This window comes from Myotis davidii, unplaced genomic scaffold, assembly GCF_000327345.1.
Source record: "Myotis davidii unplaced genomic scaffold, ASM32734v1 scaffold2301, whole genome shotgun sequence".
Taxonomy (NCBI): domain Eukaryota; kingdom Metazoa; phylum Chordata; class Mammalia; order Chiroptera; family Vespertilionidae; genus Myotis; species Myotis davidii.
The window spans coordinates 196,096-217,395 of record NW_006291016.1 but is presented as its reverse complement, the minus strand read 5'-3'; the positions used below and the strand labels follow the sequence as shown (position 1 = coordinate 217,395).

At 38.9% G+C, this 21,300-nt stretch overlaps 1 protein-coding gene across 1 annotated transcript in view; it reads left to right on the top strand.

The window, feature by feature from the left end:
• APOO (apolipoprotein O) overlaps positions 1 to 21,300 on the top strand; it is a 33,675-nt gene that overhangs the window by 8,145 nt on the left and 4,230 nt on the right. The window contains exons 5-8 of the mRNA XM_006764140.2: positions 3,669 to 3,764; positions 8,952 to 9,043; positions 13,123 to 13,203; positions 20,370 to 20,435. Of these exons, the coding sequence (XP_006764203.2) occupies positions 3,669 to 3,764; positions 8,952 to 9,043; positions 13,123 to 13,203; positions 20,370 to 20,405 (305 nt within the window). The 3' untranslated portion in view covers positions 20,406 to 20,435. The remainder of the gene's footprint in view (positions 1 to 3,668; positions 3,765 to 8,951; positions 9,044 to 13,122; positions 13,204 to 20,369; positions 20,436 to 21,300) is intronic.

Here is a 21,300-nt window from a genome sequence, read left to right as displayed (position 1 = left end):
TTCATTGTTTTTTTTTATTGTTCTTGATTGTTTTTCACAAGCACTTATCACATAGACGTATAAACTGGATTCACCGTCTATGTTTTGACTAATCTCAGTCAGGAACTGGTAATATATTTCATTCCTCATATTGGACATCTTGGCATATCAAACTCTTATTTTTACAAGTGCTTGTTTTCATGACAGAATAAAATAAAATGAGTATAGTTTATTTCTTGTGAAGATCATTATAGAGTGTTAATGTGCTGATAACCCTTAAACTACAAGATAAATAAATTTTTCATTTGAAGACAGACATATTAATAGCCTACCAGTTCTTTAAATTATTCATGTATGTTCATAAGTAACATCTTAATTTTATTAATTTTATAAACACTTATTTAGTGCTTGTTATGTACCAGAAACTAGTCTCAGTACTTTAAAAATATTAATTCATGGCCCTGGCTGGGTGGCTCAGTTGGTTGGAGCATTGTCCCATGCACCAAAAGGTTGTGGGTTCAATCCCCGGTCATGGCATGTACAGGAGGCAACTGATCGATGTTTCTCACATCCATGTTTCTCTCTCTGTCCCTCCCTATCTCCCAGCCTCCCTCTCTCCCCCTTTCACTCTGTAAAATCAATAAAAACATATCCTCGGGTGGGGATAAAACAATATATTAATTTATGTATAATCCTCATCACAGCCTTGACAGGTACTTTATTACCTTCTCTTTTTTTGAGGAAGGAAGAGAGGGAGGAATGGAGGGAGGAGAGAGAGAGAGGGAGGGAGGGAGGGAGGGAGGGAGAGAGAGAGAGAGAGAGAGAGAACGAGAACATTGATGTGAGAGAGAAAGATCAATCAGTTGCCTCCCATATGCACCCAAACTGGGGATTGAAGAACCTGGATATGTACCTTGATCAGGAATCAAACCCACCACCTTTCAGGGTATGGGATGACGCTTCAACCAACTGTGCCACACTGGCCAGGGCTATTACCTTCATTTTTTTAAACCTAAGGAAACTAAAGAACTCCTGATCTTTTATCTGGACATGTGTGACTGGACATGTGTCATTGTTACCTGTTATTTCCCATTGATTCAGAGCAGTAGTCATTATTTGCAACATGTATTTTTTTCTTCTCTTGAACTCATAGTTCAAGAATAAAGGTTCTTAAGAAACACTCCATTATGAGTTGTGTTGTTGTCTGCCAAAGCAATTAGTCCATTCCCCAGCACTCACAGCCAAGTCATGTTACCAGAAGCTAGGCTTCAGCTTCAGTGCAGTCCTATAGTGTCTCTTCTTTCCCATTTCTTTGTGATTTACCCCCTTCAGCTCAGCTCACCAAAGCCTCTGGTTGTCCTTCTGTCATCTGCTCTGTGTAGAATTGAAAACACCATGCTGATAGGCAGAAAATAAATGGAAGTAGAAAATTGTCTCAAATGACCCACGCAAAAAGATGGAAACTTAAAACTAGGTTAAAAGCAAAGTAAGCAAAAGGCCAGACAGGAATTAGTACCAACAACACAAGCCCTATAGTAGTATTTAAAATGACCACATTTCCCAAAGAACCCAGGAAACGGAAAACTAGGATGTGTCTGGTATTATCTGGGGGAGAGAATTACTGAGTACTCCAGTTCGTTCAGTTCCGCATACGTCACCATAATGTCAAGCATTGAAGATCAAGGCTGATTAAGACAGTGGTCCAACCACTGCTGCGTATAATAAATCATTCAATATTAGTGCAAACACAGAGGTGGTCACAGACCACTGTAGAAGGTACAGAGGAAGGAGCCTGGTTTAATAGAGATTGGGGAGCTGGAAGCAGACAGGGAAAGATCTTTGTGATTAATCTTGAAGAAACCGAGGTAGCCACACCAAAACATGGGGGTAAGACTTGGGCAGCATTCCACACAGCAGGCACGGCACCATCAAGGCTTGGATGTATGACTCAGTGTTGCATGTGCCGGGAACTGGAAGCAGATAGAGAGTGCTGAAGATAAGGTCGAGAAAGAGATGTGAAGGCTTTTTAAGTCATGACCCAGCTAAAAGCTATTTGTTAATTTCATGCAGTATTCATCAATGCCTGGCAGTGTTTTTAATAAATTATCTGTTGTACGAACATTCACTGTTACCACTGAGGAAAGTCACATAGAAGTCTGAGCAATGCACCATTAAGGATTGTATGTTCTCCTTGTGGAGACATAAAATATACCCCTGATTGATTAAACTCAAGGTAGAAGTAGTATCAAATTATGGTACAGAGAATAAATATGATGGGACTTTAGAGGAGGAAGAGAGGTATGGGCCGATGAGCATAGGAAAGGCTTTTCTGTGTAATTAGGACTTAAGCTGGCTGTTATTTGATGGGATTGGCTCAGTGGAGAGGAGAGGCGATGTGGCATCATGCAAGTATAAGGCATGTTCAGACGTGGCAGATAGGCCTACGTGTTGCCTTTATTTTTATTTACTTTATCACTATCAGTAGTGACTATTTGCCACATATACTTGTGCTACAAGTTTCCTTCATTATCCAAATTTATTCTCTTCTTGAGTTCGAATAATAAGTTCAGATAGCAAAGTACGCTTTTCCCCCTGAGCCTAATGTATTTAGTTCCTTAGTTTCAGAGAGCAGGCAGCAAAGCTTCAGAGAGTGATAAATTTATCCAAATCTATAGGCTTACCCCATTTTCTTGTGCTTTACTTTATTGCATTTTTTTTTTTTTTTTTTTACAAATTGAAGATTTGTGGCAACCCTGCTTAGAGCAGGTCTATCGGTGCCATTTTTCCAACAGGCTTTAGATGATGGTTAGCATTTATTAAGCAATAAAAGCATGTTGTAATTAAGGTATGTACATTATTCCTTTAAACCTAATGCTACTGCACACTTAATAGACTGCACTACAGTATAAACATAACTTTCATAGGCAGTGGGAAACCAAAAAATCATGTGATTTGCTTTATTGTGGTGGTCTGAATTCAAACTTTTTTTTTTTTTTAAGAGTTCTTAGATTTTTGGATGAACAAATGGTTTGATGAAAATCTTTAGTTGTTTTTTTTAATATTTTTATTGATTGCAGAGAGGAAGGGAGAGGGAGAGATAGAAACATTAATGATGAGAATTGTTAATCAGCTGCCTCCTGCATGCTCCCTACTGGTGATCGAGCCTGAAAACCCCGACATGTGCCCTGACCTGGAATCGAACCATGATCTCCTAGGTCACAGGTCAGTGCTCAACCACTGAGCCACAACTGGCCGGGATGAAACCAAACTTTTTATATCTCTAAGGTATTGTGTTTGGATAACAAGAGTTTGGATAGCAAGGATCTCTATTTGTATTTCTCCCCGTGTGAATAGTTGATTCTGGTCTGTAGCCTTTAGGAATATGAAGATAATCTGATATTACTGTCAGTAGGTTGTCAGACCAAAAGTGTTTGGAAATTGGATACTTGGTATGTGAATAGTAAATCATAAGGCATGTTTCGGCATGGCAGATAGGCCTATATGTTGCCTTTATTTCATGTTTATCATATAAAAAGAATGTGTTGAAAAGAAGCGTATTAGCAGAAAGCCAAGAATACATTATTTAAAAAGCATCTGATACTATATATACTAGTTATATTTAAGATTTTTTTAGTTTGTTTTTTAATGGGCAATTTATGGAACTGTTTCCTGGTCTGATTCTATTGTAGACAGCTATGAATTTCTCCAAAATGCTCCTCCTGGTTTTTTCCCAAGACTTGGTGTTATTGGTTTTGCTGGCTTTGTTGGACTCCTTTTGGCTAGAGGTAGGTACAATTTTGTGAATTTAAAAAAAAACCAGTTCATAAGGGAGAGGGAAGATACATATTTGGTTCTTTTCATTTACCAGTTTTTAGAATGAGTTGGATCCTGGGTATGGCCTTCTTAATATATAATTGGTATAGTTGTTTTCTCCAATATATTTGATTTTAAGCATATATATATAGAAATTGTAAAAAAAACAAACCCAAAAAACCTTGAAAAGTTATATATTCTTGGTTGAAAAAAAATTAGTTATCCTTTATAGGCACATTTACTTGATCAAGTTACTATTGCTCTTGGTACAGAAAGAGTGAACTTTTGTTAACCAAAGTCTGTCATACCTGAGACACTGTTTTTAAATTTTTCACTCCTAAGAATAGGCTATTAATCACAGTAAATAGAACAGTGATTTCATAGAAATTTTTAAAATTTTTTGATTTATAAATTTTTTGTAGCTTTAGTCCTTGAGCATATAAAATTTTTTAAGCACTTAAAAGTAAAAGCTAACAAATGCCAACGTAAAACTATTACTACACTACACGGATGGACTATAAAACATTTATAGAAAACCAAGGATGAAAACATCGTTCACTATAATGAAATGAATTTGTTATGCACTACTTGATGATTCACTGATTGTGAAATCCATATTTTACAGAATGTCCTAAAATAGAAAGTTCATGAACTCTGTAATCAAATCCCCATAAAAGATAACTATAGACACTATAGTTTGGTATCCATTCCTCCACTTTTAAAAATCTTCACTGTACATGCCTTAATGGTAATAGTAGAATCTGGAGAAACGCAGCACTAGTGCCACTCCCCCAACCTGTGGAATGAACTTTTGCTGGAGTTTCTGCGCCCTCTTCCCATCTATATCAGTTGGTTGAGCAGCGTCCCATGCACTAAAAGGTCAAGGGTTTGATTCCCAGTCAGGGACATACCTGGGTTTCGGGTTCAATTCCCAGTCTGGCTGGGTGTGTATAGGAGGCAACTGATCGGTGTTTCACATCAACGGGCGTGTGCAGGGGGCAAACCATGGATGTGTCTCTCCCACATCAACGTCTCTCTCTCTCTCTCTCTCTCTCTCTCTCTCTCTCTCGCTCTCGCTCTCTCTCTCTCTCTCCCCCTCCCTCCCTCTCCCCCCTCAACCCCCCTTCCTTTCTCTAAAATCAATAAAAAGCATTTCCTTGGGTGAGGATTTAAAAATACACATGCACACACACATAAAACCAATAAACAGCCTTTATATGTTATCCTGTGTAAGTATTAATAATAAACATTGCACTAGCATCTATATGCATCCCGTGTAAAAACATGTGTCTCTCAGTGGAGACTATTTCTCATGTCAAGTCAATTTCAAGTGTATTTCCCTGTTTCACGCTCTACACGTTTTCTTAACCTCATTCTCAGGTTTTTCCCAGCTCCCCATCCTGCTCAATTCCCCTTTTCCCCAGGCTGCAATCCTCTCAGTCTGGACTGACATTCAGCACAGCTGTTGTCTTGGGACACGGCTCCACACTCTGTTGGGTGTGACCCCCTTTTCCGGTTCCATGTCATCATCTCCTTGGTTTGCTCTGCCATGCTGTTGAACTACATGCTTAAGTCACTTTCAAAAAAGCCTATGTTGGAGGTAAACTTTCCAAGTCCTTGCAGGTCTGAAAATGGCTTTCTGCGCTCATACCAAGTGATAGTGTGGTTGGGCATAGAGTTTGTTTTCCATCAAAACTTTGAAGGCCACGTATTCTAGCTCAGGAGTTGCAGATGTGAGAGTCAGAAGCCAGGCTGGAAGCTTGTTCCTTTTGAAGTAATTCCTTTTTTTTTCTTTTTCTGGAAGCTTTGAGGAGCTTCTCTAATCTGCAGTGCTCTGAATTTCCATGGTGCTGTAACTACATATAGTTGTTTCATTCCTGGTTAGGCATTTTGGTGGCTTGCAGTTTTCAGCTGCAAAAAGGCATCTATCTACTAGTGTCTTGTATTTCTTTGAAAATTTACTCTTATCTTTTTCCTTCCCGGACTCATATGCATTAGCGATTGAATTGTTTAAACTAGCCCTGTATATATTCTTATTTTATTTTATTCCTTTTGATTTTTTTTTAACTTGGCCATTTGCAAGACCTCTTTCTTGTTCTCTGAATGTTCCTTTTTCTTAGAACTTTTTTTTAAATGTAGTAGCTTCTTGAATTTATTTGATGATACTTAATTACAGGTTTAGTTTTGTTTTTAATTTGTTTCCTATAGGGTCATTTTTTCCTTCTTGCTTATCTCAGTTTTCTTTTACATTGCAGGCTTTCCTCAAATGACTAGTGATCCTTGGTTGTACAGTCATGTTTAAGAGCAAAGCGATTGAAATGCCAATAGAAACTTTTTGGGTATAGATGGGGCTTGCTGTCAGGCAGGTTCTACCTCTGGATGAGCTGAATGGAAACTGACCTTAATATGAGAGGTGCCTACCCTTAGTGCCCGAGTGAGGAAGGCTCTATCTACTCTCAGGCACTTACATGTATGTGCGCACTACACCACATATCTTGGTTCTCAACAAAAATCCATGGCATTTCTTTAGAGACAACTCAGCCACTTTTTAAACTTTTGAAAAATATATTTTTTTATTTTTTATTTTAGAAAGGAAGGGAGAGAGAGAGAGAAACATCAAGGATGAGAGAGAATCATTGATTAGCTGCCTCCTGCACACCCCACACTGGGGATCGAGCCCATAACCCAGGCTTGTGCTCTGACCGGGAATCGAACTGTGACCTCTTGGTTCATAGGTCAACGCTGAACCACTAAACCACACTAGCTGCACCATTCCATCCACTTTTTAAATTTTTGCCTGGAGAGACACCTCGCCACAGGCAGTTTTGCGCTGGGCTGGTGTGGGGGAAGGAGAAGGTCAACTGGTCCATGCACAGGACTTGCATTTATACCTCTGTCTTTTGTTTTGTTTTGTTAATCCTCCCCCAAGGATATTTTTCCATTGATGTTTTAGAGCAGTGGTTCTCAACCTGTGCGTCGTGACCCTTTGGGGGTCGAACGAACGACCCTTTCACGGGGTTGCCTAAGACCATCGGAAAACACATATATAATTACATAGCATATCAGATATTTACATTATGATTCATAACAGTAGCAAAAGTACAGTTATGAAGTAGCAATGAAAATAATTTTATGGTTGGGGGTCACCACAACATGAGGAACTGTATTAAAGGGTCGCGGCATTAGGAAGGTTGAGAACCACTGTTTTAGAGAGATTGGAAGGGAGGGGAGAGAGACACATTGATTGGTTGCCTCCCACACCCGCCCGGACTGGGGCCATGGGTCCCATGGAGGTTGCAACCAAGGTACATGCCCTTGACCGGAATTGAACCTGGGATCCTTCATTCCCCAGGCTGATCTCTATCTATTGAGCCAAACCACCCAGGGTTACACCCATGTCTTGATCCCTGGCTGCCCTCTCCACCCTCCACAATACCTGCCATATCTGGGCTGCTGGGACATCCTGCTCCCTCTTGTGCTACGGCCCCTCTCTCCTCAGGACTTCAGGGCTGTGTGTCCTCTTGCTTCCGTCCACTCTTCATTTTCTTTCTTTTTTTTAAATATATTTTTATTGATTTTAGAGAGGAAGGGAGAGGGAGAGAGAGATAGAAACATCAATGATAAGAGAGAATCATTGATCGGCTGCCTCTTGCATGCCCCACATTGGGGATCGAGCCTGCAACCCAGGCCATGTGCCCTGACTGGGAATCAAACCGTGACCTCCTGGTTCATTGATCAATGCTCAACCACTGAGCCACACTGGCTGTGATGGGGAAAATGAGACATTTCTGGGGGCTAGCAGTCTGAATCTGTGCCATTAACCTAATGCACATTCTTATTAGCCTATAGTCTAGCCACTGCCCCTTTAATTGTCTGGTCCTGTAAGACCTGTTTACTCCCGTTCCAGAGAGGCCATAAGCTATCCCCAGACGGAGTTATCATTGCTGGTGCCAGGCCAGGCCTTTAGTTGTGGTCTCAAGGCCACAGCACATGGGGCTCTTTAAGAACTTGCAAAGGAGACTGAAAAACCCTTATTTGGGCGACAAAGAACTGGAAAAAGCATAAATAGGGAAAGCTTCCTCCATGTTTTTTTTTATCAGAATTTGAAAGACATTTTTTTCTGGGCCGGTGCATAATAATAATAAAGTATAACTCCATTTCTCTAAGCGTCTTGGTTTTTCTCCAGTCTTCTGTAACAGCTGGGCACACTCTCCATTTTCTGAAAATTGGTTGATACTTTTTATCTGTCGGTGCTCCCTCCACACATTTCCTCTTTGTTGTGGGTTTTTATCTGTATTTTCTTCTTGTACTGTTATTACCACGGAGTATTAGAAAGGAGAGGAGAGGAATGCTTGTGTTCGGTATGTAAGTAGGAATTCAGTTTACTATAAAAGAACATACACCTTAGAAACCAAAATTTCATGTGGTTTTTCTTTTCAAAACAATCTTTTTTCCTGCTTCCTTGAAAATGGTGGTTCTCTTAAACATTGCACTGATGAAAGAAGCCAGTCACAAGGACCACATATTATATAATTCACTTATATGAAATAGCCAACTAGGCCAATCCTTAGAGATAGAAAGTAGATTAGTGGTTCCCTAGGACTGGGAGTGATGGGGGAATTGGGGGCAACTGCTAATGGATGTGGGTTTCTTTTGGGGGTGATGAAAATATTCTAAAATTAATTGTGGTGATTGTTGCACACCTCTCTGAATAGCTAAAAGCCGAATTGTACACTTTAAAACACTTTGAACAGGTAAGTTGTATGAATTCTATTGCACTGAAGCTGCAAAAATGTGGTCCTTTTTTATTATTTAATATATTTTTTATTGCTTTTTCAGAGAGGAAGGGAGAGGGATAGTGAGTTAGAAACATCAATGAGAGAGAAACATCCATCAGCTGCCTCCTGCACACCCCCTGCTGGGGATGTGCCCGCAACCAAGGTATATGCCCTTGACTGGAATCGAACCCAGGACCTTTCAGTCTGCAGGCCGACGCTCTATCCACTGAGCCAAACCAGCCAGGGCATGTGGTGGTCCTTTTTTAAATGTTTGATATTAGTAGGTACATTTTTCTGTCAATCCTAGGACCAAAGAAGTTTTATTCAGTATTAGATATACAGGCAAATTGTGATGGTAAAGGTGGACCTTTTATTTAATAGGTTCAAAAATAAAGAAGCTGGTGTATCCACCTAGTTTCATGGGATTAGCTGCCTCGCTTTATTATCCACAACAAGCCATCGTATTTGTCCAGGTAAGTTAGACCCAGTAAGTTAAGCTGTCCCTTATTCTTGTTTATGTATGTATGGGTTTACTGCTTACTTTTATTTTATAGCTTTTATAACACCAGACTAAAGTTTATTTGCACATATAAATGAATAGAGCAAATTTAAATGTTCTCCACTACGTACTTCAGCTCTGGCTTTCCTTTCAATCATGTCATTATTCAGAAAATACACACTAATTTGAATATTAATTAAAAAACACCTTAAGATCCTTTTTTTGCATGTTGACATGGAAGTCTAGAGACTCAAATTTCAAAGTTGATATTTATGGGTCATTCTCAGTTCAGGTGCCTCAGGTCACAGCGCCCTCCTTGGAGTTGCAGGCCTGGGCCTGTGCTCGGCCCTTGTGCCTTCTCCCTGGTCCTGGAGGTGGTCTCGCTTCCCTTGCTAGGTACTTCAGGGAGTGCAGACCCGTCTGTTGGGAGCACTGCTCTCAGGGCTCTCAGTTGGCTACTCCTTTCTCATTCTTTAGGCCTTAGCTTGATGGCATGCTGGCAAGTAGAATACAGTGGTAGGCAACATGGATGGCTACAGCTGATGTCTTAGTCAGCTCGAGCTGCCATAGCAAAACACTACAGACTGTGGGGCTTAAATAATAGAAATTTATTTTCTCACAGTTTTAGAGGATAGAAGACCAAGATCAAGGTGTCAGCAAGGTTGGTTTCTCTTGAGGCCTCGCACCTTGGCTTGCAGATGGCCGCCTTCTTGGTGTGGCTTAACATGGCCTTTTCACTGTACACTGTAAACCTCATTTAACATTAAAAGGCCCTATCTCTAAATATAGTTATGTTGTGGGGTAGGGCTTCAACATATGAATTTTTAGGGCACATAATTTAGTAACAGCTAATCCCTGGACCAGCAATATCAGGATCACCAGGGAACTTGTTAGAAATGCAAATTCTTACGGAACCTGCAGGAATCATCCATGTGGACAAATGAAAAATGCCTTTTGTCTACGAATTGCAGTGATCCTACATAAACATGGAGGCTTCTGACTGGCTTAGCACAACTGGCTAAGTCTGAGGGTTACCCTCCATACAGCCTTTAAAACCAGCACTCCAGGTGCTGCTTACCTTGCTGCTTTGTTTAATAGCTTGCCAGTTAAGTCCATTTGGATTATTAATGGACAACCAAGTGAGGTTCCTTCTATATCCATCTTAACTGGTTTTTGAAAATAGTAGTCCACTGTGCTGATTGCCGCTAACAGGGTATAGTTAACGTCCTAGAGCTGATATGAAGAGTTTACACAAGTTAAATCATATTTGATTCTGCTGAAATACACCTGCAGCTGACAATGCGAGAAGACAGGAGGTGTCATGTTGTGTCTCTCCCAAAGTCACCATGGGTTTTGATTTGTTTTGAGTATTTTTTCTTTTACTCTTTTCCTCCTTTATGACCTCTGCTGACATGGAAATACCCAGGGAACACTCCCCCATCAGTGTAACTCTATAGACTTTGCTGCAGTTGATGGTGTGGTTATCAAATTTTTGTGATAAACGCATTTTTTTTAACACATTTTTTAAAAAGTATTTTTTTTATTGACTTTACAGAAAGGAAGGGAGAGGGAGAGAGAGAAATATCGAACAGTTGCCTCAACCGGGGATCGAACCTGCAACCTGGGCAAGTGGCCTGATTGAGAATTGAACCCGTGACCCTTTGGTGCACAGGATGATGCTCAACCAACTGAGCCACACCAGCCAGGGCAAGAGAAACCCATTCTTTGGATAAAAATAAATGAAATGTTTTTAAAGTTGGAGAAAGAAATGCAAATTCTCAGGCCCCAACCCAGACCTACTGACTCAGGCACTGAGAGTTAGGGCCACCAATCTGTGTCTTAGTAAGCCACCGGGGGATTTTAATCTATATGAAGTTTGAGAACCACTGATACAAACTAGATTCCTGTAGGGCAGTGATGTCTGAACGTAGTGGAACTCTAGACATGGTGTTCCTTGGAAAATTGGCAAGAACGAAGCAAGCTGTAGGTTTTGAGTTCCTGGATAGCTAATGGAGACAGGGATCAGTTGCCAGAACTTGCGTATCACACGGAGACTCGGTCCTAGGAGGAGGAGCAGTGCTGCCACCAGAAATGGACACTGAGGGCTCTGAGCCAGGCTGACATGACACTGAGCTCCCTGGAGTCCTCGTGACAGGATTGAGTGTAGATTCCTGGATTGTGATGCAGTTGTAGATGGGACCCTAGTGATTCCAGCTATGGGAAATTGATGGCTTTGGTGGAAAATTCCAGTAAGATCTCTCTAGCATGGTGCTGACATTTTTTATTGAAGCCCTGAAGGCAGACAGTTTATGTTCCTCTGTCTTTCAGCCCCAGCTCAGGAACAGAGTATCACTCTGCTCTAGGTCATAAAAATAATCTAACATCATGTCAGTCTGCTATGGTTTAAACAGTAAATGGATAGGGTGGGCCTGGCTGCTGATTGACAGGCACAGGTGGCTGCCCTCTGAGTAAAAGACTTTTTAAAAATCCTATATGCCATAGCATATGTTGAAAAATATATTTTGTGTTCACAACCAAGATAGTAGGATGCAAATCTGAGTTGTATTCTAATTTATTTTAAAGTCAATGGGAAGGAGTTTTGTCTTTTATTTTGTACCTAGGGTAAGTCAGAACAAAACAATTAACTTTATTTTCACTAGGTATAAAGCATTAGTGATCTGTTTGGGATGTTGAAAAAGTTCCAGAAATGGATAGTGATAATGGTTGCATACATTGTGAATGTATTTAATGCCACCAAATTGTACACCTAAAATGGTTAAAATGGTAAATTTTATGTCATGCTTATTTTTCCACAGTAAAACAAAACAAATATCAGTGATTGAAAAGGATTTTCTGATATCGTTTTAGTGTTATCTGGTTCCTATTTCATAGTGTAAGTTTTGTGTGTTTTTTTATGAATAGTCTGACTTTGGACAAACCTCTTAATCTACATTCTGTTTTCCGTTCAGTAGTGTTTGGCTAAAAGTACCGTAGAAAACCCTTAAAGTGATGGTGAATGTTATTTTCCTCTCAGAAATTTATAACACTGGAAAGTGTCATATATGTGGTAAATGTTTGACATGTCTCCCTGTGGGTCCGAGAATCATATCATATATTTTAAGAATGGTTGGAGCAACTGGAAGAATATAACTTGTAAGAAATCAGTATGTCACAACTACCACTGGATTTACTAGCACTGTGTATAGAATAGAGACAATTCATGTGAATGTGCTTTGTAAACTAAAATGCTATATATGGATAAATTATTATAAAAATTAGGAAGAGAATAATAACTTTTCTGAAAATTTGAATTACTGTCATGTGGAAGAGTAATCAACATTCTTTGTCATAAACAGGATCAATGAGTGCAAATTACTGGAAGCTTTTTTTTAAGAAAGCTCAATAATTTTTAAAAAAATTTCCAACCATTAAATCTAGCCAAAGGTGGACAAGTGCCCTTTAGGTAGTGAACTCCCTGACCCCTAAATATTCTCTGACTCTGGGGCCTACATCTCAGGATGTTATAGAAAGGATTTTGGATCAGGAGGTAAAATCCCTGTAGAAACTTGAAGACTTTATATTTTGAGGGACCTGGGAAGACCGAGAGCATCTTCATTGGGTTCTCCAGTTTTTTGCCTAAGCCCCTAACATGAATGATTGATTTTCAGCTTGGCAGTGTGACTTGATTGGCTGTTATGTGCTAGATGTGGTAGGTAGAAGCCTTCTTTCTGTGTCTGATTTTCAGGAATTTCCCATGTCAGCAGTGATCTACATTTTTTCCCCTTGAAATTATGAAAGTTTCCAATATACACCTAATTGATGGCAGATTATTTTAAATAACTACACACAGCAAAGTATTTTTCTTCTTATTCTATCCCTCTTACTATTTTTTATTTGCTTATGTTGCACAGTTTTAATGTGTATGTATGTTTCCAGACTTCTGTGGTGATCATATGCTTAAATATAGTTCTGTTGGAAACAGGAAAGTGGAAAATTCTATTCCTTACCAGTCATGTACTGACTAGCAGTGGATCTTTTCTATTTTGTTTCAAGGTCAGTGGGGAGAAATTATATGACTGGGGTTTACGAGGATACATAGTTGTAGAAGATTTGTGGAAAGAGAACTTTCAAAAGGTAAGAAAGACCTTTTTCATTATCTTCCTTTTGGTTTAAATATGTGGTTTCTCTAGAGCAGGGGTGAGGAACATCCGGCCCGTGGGCCATATAAGGCCTGAGAAATCATTTTGTCTGGCCCTGCCAAGGCATTAGGGCTGAATAAATTAAAAGTTTGACCAAATATTGCAGGCTAATTTTTAAGTTGATAATTTTGTATGCCCATGAATGATGTTATAAATATCCAAATGGCTCTTGGCAGAAAAAAAGGTTCCCCACTCCTGCTCTTGGATTTTGTAAAATTCTTGATAACCCTTTTGTTCAATCTTGCCTTGTCTGTTTATTTATTTGACCTCTTACTCAGATTCTCTGGTGACCATTAGTGGAGAAGCAATAGAACTTCTATGCTTTTCCTTATTATCAGCAGGTCTGAATAGATGGTAACCATAAAATGCATTCCTCAGCAGTCTTATACCATAATTGCCATTGTATTATATTAATAATTTGTTTAATTAGATTGCAGCATAGTTTCTGAAAGTTTTATCAAAACTGGATAGGAAGGGAACATTTGTGCTGCTAGGCTGAAGGCATATAACCAAGTCTCCTCTTGCTGTTTTACCTGCCATGAGCTCCTGTTCTTTCCTCTAGCAATACTGTATCTCAGCTACAGACAAGATTATCTAGCTGGCTGATGGACACGTGGCAGAGGTTGCATAACTATAAGGAGGTGTCATCGTTTATCTTTTCTTACAGCCATATAGCTAATGGATGTTGCCCATGTTTACTGGAATTTTCTCTTTTCCTGATAAGAATGAGCACAGAACAAGACATCATGTCTCCTTCAGGCACTCAGAGGCACAGCTTGCTAAGGAAGAATTAGACTTCTTATATTAGCATAACTTCTGCATTGTAAATTGAAGGAAGTTCATTTTGACTACTGTCATCTCAAATCACAATAAAATATAAATATCTCAAAATTAAAAACCAGAATTTGGAAATTTGGGAGTAATGTTATAGAATAAATTTATAAGCCCTCCTCATTGTATACATAAATAATCTTCCAGTGAAATCTTTTTTTTGTATTTGAATGCTTTTTAAAAATTATTGACACTATTACAGATGTCTCCATCGCCCCCTCCCCCCCTTTACCTACCTCTGCTCCCCGTCCTCTGGCCATCACCACTTCCAGTGAAATCTTGACAAATTTTTGTACTGGTTTCTAAAGGAATTAATCTCTATTGAGCCTATTTAAACTAGCTCTTGAGGAGGAAGTTCTGTATTAATATCAAATGCCCTTTGGTAATCCCTTTTAAAGACTAAACACTCATTGTTTTACTTTCATTTCTCTGACATTTTCTTTAGAAGCTTCCTTTCCTGTTTTAAAAATTCCTCAAGGCCACACTGATTTTTATATGGGAAAGAAAATACTAGAATGTCAGGGAAGCTATACATAGCCCTAGAAAGAAGTGTGAAAAGTGACACTCAGTCTCAGCTGTGTTCACTGTCTGGTCAGGCCAACACATGCACACCAAAGCCAAGCGGGGTTCCCCTGGAGCCCCTCATTTGGAAATAGTTTTCTCTGTTCTGATTCAGCTCAGCGCACAAGCAATGGGACCATAATTGGAATGCAAGTCAAACAGGCCAGCATTTTATGATAATTGGAAAATGTTAGATTTTAAAGCTACTCAAATTTATATGCTTGCGTTTGGGGAGTGAGATAGTAAGGGGAGTGTGATAGTAAAAATCTTTAATTAGCTCATGGTTGCTCTGCATTTCTTTCTGTTGTTTGTTTTTTTAAGCCCTTGCTCTCTTCAGAGTCATGGAGAACTCATGTTCTTCCATTTGTTTATTGTCAAAACATAATTTTCTTAACAGCTGTTTGTTCTCAATAAATGTAATAAAGTCAATGATGATCACCTAAACATTTAGCACAAGTTTTAAATGAAAAAATAGCACAAGGCTCTAATCCAAGATTTGATATACTTAGATTTCAGGAATTATTTGATAAAGAATTTTTTATTGATTCCTCTGCCCTCCTCTTATTTGATTTTGTGAGTTTCAGTGTCTTTTTTTGTCTTATTCACAAGAACAAAGATTTTAACCTACCCTGGAACAGAAATATTTTAGGGCCCAGGAACTATCTCTTTGATGGAAACTGGGGGACACTTGCCTGGCTGGTATGGCTCAGTGATTGAGTGTCGACCCATGAAACAGGTCACAGTTTGGTTCCCCGTTGGGGTGCATGCCTGGGTTGTGGGCTCGATCCCCAGTAGAGGGCATGCAGATGGCAGCTGATAGATGATGTTCCTCTCTTATCAATGTTTCCGTCTCTCTATCCATCCCCCTTCCTCTCTAAAAGTCAATTAAAAAAAAATTGTATACAAAATTTAACAGCTGATAGCTCAATTTTGAAAATGAAAAATGTATTTTAATAAACACTGCATTTGTAATTATTCAAAGTGTACGTTTACATTTTTGGGGATACCCTATATATCAAAATATAAATACATAGTTTATCTAGAGGGAGTCTTACTATATGTCATTTTTAACTTGTTCCCTTAACATTATGTTCATTGGCTATATATGGCTGTAGCTGCTTCATTTTCACTGCTGTGGAATATTTCTTTGATGGAAAATGCCCATGTTGATGGCTGGTTGGGTGGTTTTCATTATATTGTTGTTGCACACAGACCTGTAAGCGTTTTTGTACCTGTGTCATGGTTTATTAAGAGTTTTATAAGGCTTGGATTCTTGATTCATAGGGTCTGCACATCAATTTTACTAGGTGGCTCCAAGTAGGTTTCTAAAGTGGTTTCCATTTCTGCCGGTTGGCTGACTTTAAAATAGTTTGTGGGTGTATGTGTGGTTTTACTTTATCCCCCAATTTTTATTTTGAAAAATTCTCAAAACTACAGAATTGTTACAGGAAGAATACAATGACTATACCCCTCCCTTAGATTCACCAATTAATACTTTGCTACAGTCGCTTTATTTTCTTGACACATGCGCGGTGCTCACACACACTTGAACTTTTCTGAGCCATTTGAGAATTAGTTGTAGATGTCATTGCACTTTCCACTCATATCTAATTCAGCACGTATTTCTAAAGAACATGGACATTGTCTCATATAATCACAATAGCATCACTGTACTCAGGAAAGTTAACATTTCGCTGTTTTACATGAACATTACCTAATATCCAGTCCATATTCAGTTTTCTCCAGTTGTCCCAAGAATGTGCTTTCCTTCAACAACTTAATTTTTTCATAGCTGAGGGTATTACTATAAGGCAAACACCCTTGCACCCATCATCATTAGGACAAAAAACGAGAACTTCGCCAGCCAGAAGCCCCTGCATGTAGTCCACCCCAATATCAGCCCTCTTCCTCCACCCCAAAATACCTACCATTCTGACTTTATACTAATAACTCTCTTCTCTTTCTTTATGGCTCTTTCATCTAAGTATTTATCCCTGTCACTTTAGTCTTGCCTTTTATTATTTCTGACTTCATATGTCTTTTACTATCCCAGTTTTATAAATGAGGGAACTGCATTTTGGAGAAGTTAATTAATTGATCAAAATAATTCAACTGGGGAGGGACTCAGAAATTTAGGTGCACTGCTGTACCTCAGAGGTTTGGCTGGAAATCCCTTTTCACATGGTAGAGCGTACTAGTTAGGAAGAAATGTTTTGATTAAAACAAATATTTCAGTTTTGCTAATATAAATGATCATTCATGCTTGTGAACAAACATGAATTTTCTATAGACTAGCCAAGCTGACACATCAAACTAACCATCACTGTGTTGTTTAACTTATTCCTCTAGCCCTGTGTAGTCCAATATGGCAGCCACTGGCTATTGAGTACTTGAACTGTAGCCAGTCTGAATTGAAGTGTGCTATAAGTTTAAATTCACACCAAATTTAGAAGACATGATAGAAATAAAAAGGATGTAAACAATCTCATTATTTTTATATTGATTATATGTTGAAATAATATTTTAGATATGTTGAGTTAAATAAATGTATTGATTACTAAAAGAACAATGAAACCTAATATATATTAAAATTAGATTATAAGGAGAATGATTGAGTTTTAAAATATTTTAAATAAAATTATTTCTCTGAACCCATGGACATAGAAAATAGTGTGGTTAAGGCCTGGGGTGTGGGCTAGAAGGGGTTAATGGAGGAAAAAAAGAGAGCACCTATAATACTTTCAACAATAAAGATTTTTAAAAATAATTATTTGTCTGAAAATGCAAAAAAGTTCATTTCTGGCGTATGCTAAATCACAAACTGTCCTTTGAAGTTAGAATGTTGTTGTTTTTTCTGAGATCATGGAGGTTTCTGCCAAGAGAGATCTGATTTGTAATAGGGTAGATATTTCTTTAGTGAGATATTTGACTGTCATGCTTTGTTATACTATAAATGATATGTAACCAAACAAGAAAATTTTCCTAGCAACAGAATTGTTTTCCTCAACCAGAAAATGTTTATATGTGCTCATTTCCTTTTAAAAAATGTTTTTATTGATTTTAGAGAGAGGGGAAGGGAGAGGGAGAGAGACAGAAACGTCGATGAGAAACATTGATTGACTGCCTCCTGCACTGGGGATTGAGCCTGCAACCTGGGCATGTGTCCTGACCGGGACTTGAACTGGTGACCTCTTGGTGCATGGGTCAGTGCTCAATCCACTGGGCCACACCAGCCAGGTGTGCTCATTTTCTTAATGTCCAAAAGATAAAAAAGCTTATGAAGTTAGCCTCTTAAATTTTTGAGATTGAGATTCTGGCAAGTATAGATAGTAGAATATATAAGAATGTCACTAGAAGTACTTGCCAAGCATTGTGCTAAGGTAAATCAGACCTAAAGTATATTTAACTAGGTAGAGAACCACATAGTTTGTGTTTTTTTAAATTCTCACTGAGGAAATATTTTTCCCCATTGATATTTAGAGAGAGTGGAAGGGAGGGAGGGGGAGAGAAAGAGAGAGAAACAATGTGAGAGAGACACGTCAATTGGTTGCCTCCAGCACATACCCTGAGTGGGCCAGGATTGGGCCTGCAACCCAGGTACATGCCCTTGAACCAGAATCGAACCCAGACCCTTTGGTCCATGGGCTGACACTCTAACCACTGAGAACACCGGCAAGGGTGAGAACCACATAGTGGGTTTTTTTTTTTTAAATACATATTTTTATTTATTTCAGTGAGGAAGGGAGAGGGAGAGAGAGATAGAAACATCAATGATGAGAGAGAATCACTGAACGGCTGCCTCCTGCACATCCTCCACTGGGGATGGAGCCCGCAACCCGGGCATGTGCCCTTGACTGGAATCGAACCTAGGACCCTCCAGTCCGCAGGCTGACACCCTCTCCACTGAGCCAAACCAGCTAGGGCCATAGTTTTTATGGCACCCAATTGTTGGACATAGTTATCTCATCTCCATAAGTCTCTTTTTAATTCTTCTTGTTCTTTATTAATTACATACCCAAACTTTTTTTATATACAAATGCTCAAATACGGTGTTTTAGGAGGTCCTGAGGTATTGTGCCCACGTGAAGCTTATATATTAGTGAAGGATTCAAATATGAGTGAACGATTTACCCAAATCAGGAAGCTCTTGGGTGCTATGAATGTGAATAAAATGCTCTTATCTAAACCAAAGGGCAGTGGACTGGGGAAGCCTAGATCTATATTTCGGTGGGCAAAAATTGGGATTGATCAATCTATGTCAAGGGGTACATTTTGCAAAATTCTCATCACAGAAAAGAGCTTGGCAAATTGAAAGAGCAACGGCAAGAAGGCCTGTGGGAGTGTGTGTGTGTGAGAGAGAGAGAGAGAGAGACAGAGAGAGAGAGAGAGAGAGAGAGAGAGAGGGAATGGCTCTGGAGGAATAGAGTAAGGCACACAGGTAGTGAATGCTATAGAACTCTGTTCAGAGCAATAGGTAGACTGGGGTATTGTATAATGATCCATTAAACAATACATATGGCCTTGTTCCCCAGAACTTAATCATCAAGTGGATATGGTCTGTAGATATGGTTGGTGATCATGATATAATTTATCATCCAAACTAGGGTACTCTAGAGCAGGGGTGAGGAATGTCCGGCCCGCAGGCCATATAAGGCCCATGAAATCATTCAGTCTGGCTCTGCCAAGGCATTAGGGTTTAATTAAATGTTCGACTAAATATAGCGGCTAATTTTTAAGTTGGTAATTTTGTATGGCCCACAAATGATATTATTAATATCCAAATGGCCCATGGGAGAAAAAAGGTTTCCACCCCTGCTGTAGAATGTGAAAGGGTACACTGTTATGCTGGGACAATGGGTATAAACCAGTATAACTTGGGCAAGCCAGGGTGTATGATCCCCATGCTTAGAGACCAGTTCTCAAACACTCCAGTAAGTCTGAAGTTGCCTAGGAACCATGCTCTGAAATTACAGGATTAGTCACATGTTTCTGCTTTCTTACTCCCCCCACCTCCTTCACCCATGGGTAGGAGAACCTGCACCAAGTCTAGACCACAGAATCAGCCCCATCGCCCGCTTAACTGCAGCCTAATGTTTTTCAGGTTGCCACCTCATAAGAGCTCAGATCCTTGCTGTACATCAGGCCTTACTAAAATTAAAGTCTTAAAAACATAGGAAAGAAAGTAAGGCCTTAAACACTTAGCACATAAACTCCCACTAGAAACTTTCCTACATCACTTCTCATGGATGACATGACCTAATTATATGTTCCCAGATGGTGGCCAGGCAGAATGGGTGTGTTCTGATTATAAGCTTTTTCAGAATAAACATGTTTTGTGACTGGGCCCCTATGGTGGATGATACACAGAGTGGAGTACCTACAGGACTCCATTGTAAACCTTGTTTAACAATGACTATGACATGAAGTAGTCGAGTAATCTTTTCACTGCTGATTTTATTTTATTTTTTATAGAGTCAGCTGTTTGGCTGACTTAGTATAGTGAGTTTTGATGGAGTTTTATTTCCTGATCCCCTCTGTGCCTGTCACTCTCTACAACAGGGCCCTCCCGGAGACTTAGTAATTCCTTAAGTTTACTGAGAAATGGGTCACTTTGTATTATAATATTTAGTGTTTGATTCAGCCAGATGCTGAAGACTGGCACTATTTCTTTTCAAACTGTACTAATATTCTTACTTTTTGTTTTACAAGCCAGGAAATGTGAAGAATTCATCTGGAAATAAGTAGAATACTCCAGGTTCAGCCCATTTTAATCAGGTAAAGAATAGGAAAATTCTGGTTATTTTAGTATTGTTAACACCAGCTAAAATGAGCTCTTTAATTAATCTAATCAATTCTATAAATGAATTATAGCAGTTTCAACTTTATGTGGAAACATAGGGTCAGGACGGTATTTCATTCCATCTTTAATTTCTGGGTTTATGTGCCATGGCATATAATGGTGTTTTTTTCCTGAGAGGTACCTGGGTTTTTTAGACACGATTTCAAACAATTGAAAAATGCCATTATTTCTTAAGTTTCTTTTTTCAAACTTCACTATAGTAGGTACAGTTGTACTCATCTAATATTCATTAAACATTCGTTGAATGTATCACTATTGTAGAGAAGCTCTAGATTTAATAGAGATATTATCATAATTGACAGGGAATTCATAGGTGTACTTAATTCCTTCTTTAAAGATTGAGTAACCTGAGGCTAGGGAAATTTAAGATGACGACAGATGAAGTCAGAAAAATCAGTTTGATTTCTTCTGGTCTTATGCTCAATTTACCATTTATTTTCATTCATTTAATATTCACTCATCAAGTACCACTAAGTGCAAAGCACTAGTTATATTATTTTTGGATACATATTAAAAATTGTATGGTAGCACTTGTGATTTCCTGGTAATTAGACCATATGGAATTTGGAAACAATCTAAATATTCAACTGCAAGAAAATGGCTTCTCATGGTATATCCATAAACAGGAATGTTATTATGTTTTAGTAACATTTAATTGCATGGTAATATGTACACAATTATTGTTAAGTGGAGAAAAAAGGAAAGTATGATACACTTTTAAAATATTTTATTGATTCATTTTAGGGAGAGAGAGGAAGGAGGCAGGGAGGGAGCGAGGGA